Genomic DNA, 2,500 nt, shown 5'->3' with positions numbered 1-2,500 from the left:
TGGACAGCTAAATATGTTTTCAACGATTTGCTACTGTCCCGGCCCGTCTGTCAAATTTAAAACTCATAGTGTCCCCGAGCCAAAAAGTTTGCCCACCCCTGCTAGACCCAGGTGAGACCCAGGTGAGACACAGGTGAGACAGATGAGACAGAGGTGAGAGCTGCAAAGCATGCTGGGTAAAACACATCCTCACCCAGTAAGGTGGAGTTAAGCCCCGCGCCCTCCCGCACCTCCACCACATCAAACCCCGCCTCCACGTCAAAGTCCAGGAAGTGAAGTGCCAGGTTCCGACCGGCAGCGGCGTGCAGCGTCCACTGGCCTGCAAGGCATCATGGGTAAATAACAATCAAAGTCCTGCAGCAATGCATCATGGGTAAATAAACATCATGAGCTGTACTCACACTGAGCCTTGTTCCCGTAGGATTGTGGGTAATTTGGAGAGCTGAAGGTGGAGTTCGGCTCCCAGAGATCAAAGGGTCCTCCGCAGTCAACTGACCAGTCAGAGCAGAGGAGTGGAGTCAGAGAACATTGGTGGCCTTGATCTAACCTGGTAAAGGGGGCGTGGCCTTGATCCAACCTGGTATAGGGGGCGTGGCCCTGGTCTAACCTGGTAACGGGGGCGTGGCCTTGTTATAACCTGGTAAAAGGGGTGTGGGCCTGTTCTAACATGGTAAAGGGGGCGGGGCCTTGTTCTAGCCAGGTAAAGGGGGCATGGCCTTGTTCTAGCCTGGTAAAGGGGCCAGGGCCTTGTTCTAGTCTGGTAAAGGGGCCAGGGCCTTGTTCTAGTCTGGTAAAGGGGGGGTGGCCTTGTTCTAACCTGGTAAAGGGGACAGGACCTTGTTCTAGTCTGGTAAAGGGGGGGTGGCCTTGTTCTAACCTGGTAAAGGGGGGGTGGCCTTGTTCTGACCTGGTAAAGGGGACAGGACCTTGTTCTAGTCTGGTAAAGGGGGGGTGGCCTTGTTCTAACCTGGTAAAGGGGACAGGACCTTGTTCTAGTCTGGTAAAGGGGGGGTGGCCTTGTTCTAACCTGGTAAAGGGGACAGGACCTTGTTCTAGCCGGGTAAAGGGGGCGTGGCCTTGTTCTAACCTGGTAAAGGGGGGGTGGCCTTGTTCTGACCTGGTAAAGGGGACAGGACCTTGTTCTAGTCTGGTAAAGGGGGGGTGGCCTTGTTCTAACCTGGTAAAGGGGACAGGACCTTGTTCTAGCCGGGTAAAGGGGGCGTGGCCTTGTTCTAACCTTGTAAAGAGGGGGTGGCCTTGTTCTAACCTGGTAAAGGGGACAGGACCTTGTTCTAGTCTGGTAAAGGGGGGGTGGCCTTGTTCTAACCTGGTAAAGGGGACAGGACCTTGTTCTAGCCTGGTAAAGGGGCCAGGGCCTTGTTCTAGTCTGGTAAAGGGGGGGTGGCCTTGTTCTAACCTGGTAAAGGGGACAGGACCTTGTTCTAGCCGGGTAAAGGGGGCGTGGCCTTGTTCTAACCTGGTAAAGGGGGGGTGGCCTTGTTCTGACCTGGTAAAGGGGACAGGACCTTGTTCTAGTCTGGTAAAGGGGGGGTGGCCTTGTTCTAACCTGGTAAAGGGGACAGGACCTTGTTCTAGCCGGGTAAAGGGGGCGTGGCCTTGTTCTAACCTTGTAAAGAGGGGGTGGCCTTGTTCTAACCTGGTAAAGGGGACAGGACCTTGTTCTAGTCTGGTAAAGGGGGGGTGGCCTTGTTCTAACCTGGTAAAGGGGACAGGACCTTGTTCTAGCCGGGTAAAGGGGGCGTGGCCTTGTTCTAACCTGGTAAAGGGGACAGGACCTTGTTCTAGTCTGGTAAAGGGGGGGTGGCCTTGTTCTAACCTGGTAAAGGGGACAGGACCTTGTTCTAGTCGGGTAAAGGGGGCGTGGCCTTGTTCTAAACTGGTAAAGGGGGCGTGGCCTTGTTCTAGCCTGGTAAAGGGGCCAGGGCCTTGTTCTAGCTTGGTAAAGGGGGCGGGGGCTTGTTCTAACCTGGTAAAGGGGGGGTGGCCTTGTTCTAGCCTGGTAAAGGGGACAGGACCTTGTTCTAGTCTGGTAAAGGGGGGGTGGCCTTGTTCTAACCTGGTAAAGGGGACAGGACCTTGTTCTAGCCGGGTAAAGGGGGCGTGGCCTTGTTCTAACCTTGTAAAGAGGGGGTGGCCTTGTTCTAGCCTGGTAAAGGGGACAGGACCTTGTTCTAGCCGGGTAAAGGGGGCGTGGCCTTGTTCTAACCTTGTAAAGAGGGGGTGGCCTTGTTCTAACCTGGTAAAGGGGACAGGACCTTGTTCTAGCCTGGTAAAGGGGGGGTGGCCTTGTTCTAACCTGGTAAAGGGGACAGGACCTTGTTCTAGCCGGGTAAAGGGGGCGTGGCCTTGTTCTAACCTGGTAAAGGGGACAGGACCTTGTTCTAGTCGGGTAAAGGGGGCGTGGCCTTGTTCTAACCTGGTAAAGGGGACAGGACCTTGTTCTAGTCTGGTAAAGGGGGGGTGGCCTTGTTCTAACCTG

General features: G+C 54.9%; 1 protein-coding gene across 3 annotated transcripts in view; it reads right to left on the bottom strand.

Moving 5' to 3' along the window:
* The window catches only part of tmprss15 (transmembrane serine protease 15), a 33,741-nt gene that overhangs the window by 15,890 nt on the left and 15,351 nt on the right, over positions 1 to 2,500 (bottom strand). For all 3 annotated transcript variants that reach the window (XM_079696029.1, XM_079696028.1, XM_079696030.1), the window contains 2 exons: positions 402 to 491; positions 194 to 319 (listed from right to left, as the gene is read on the bottom strand). In XM_079696029.1, coding sequence (XP_079552155.1) covers positions 194 to 319; positions 402 to 491 — 216 coding nt within the window. The remainder of the gene's footprint in view (positions 1 to 193; positions 320 to 401; positions 492 to 2,500) is intronic.

This window comes from Notothenia rossii (assembly GCF_949606895.1).
Source record: "Notothenia rossii genome assembly, contig: scaffold_179, whole genome shotgun sequence".
NCBI lineage: Eukaryota > Metazoa > Chordata > Actinopteri > Perciformes > Nototheniidae > Notothenia > Notothenia rossii.
This window is presented reverse-complemented; position numbering and strand designations above follow the sequence as displayed.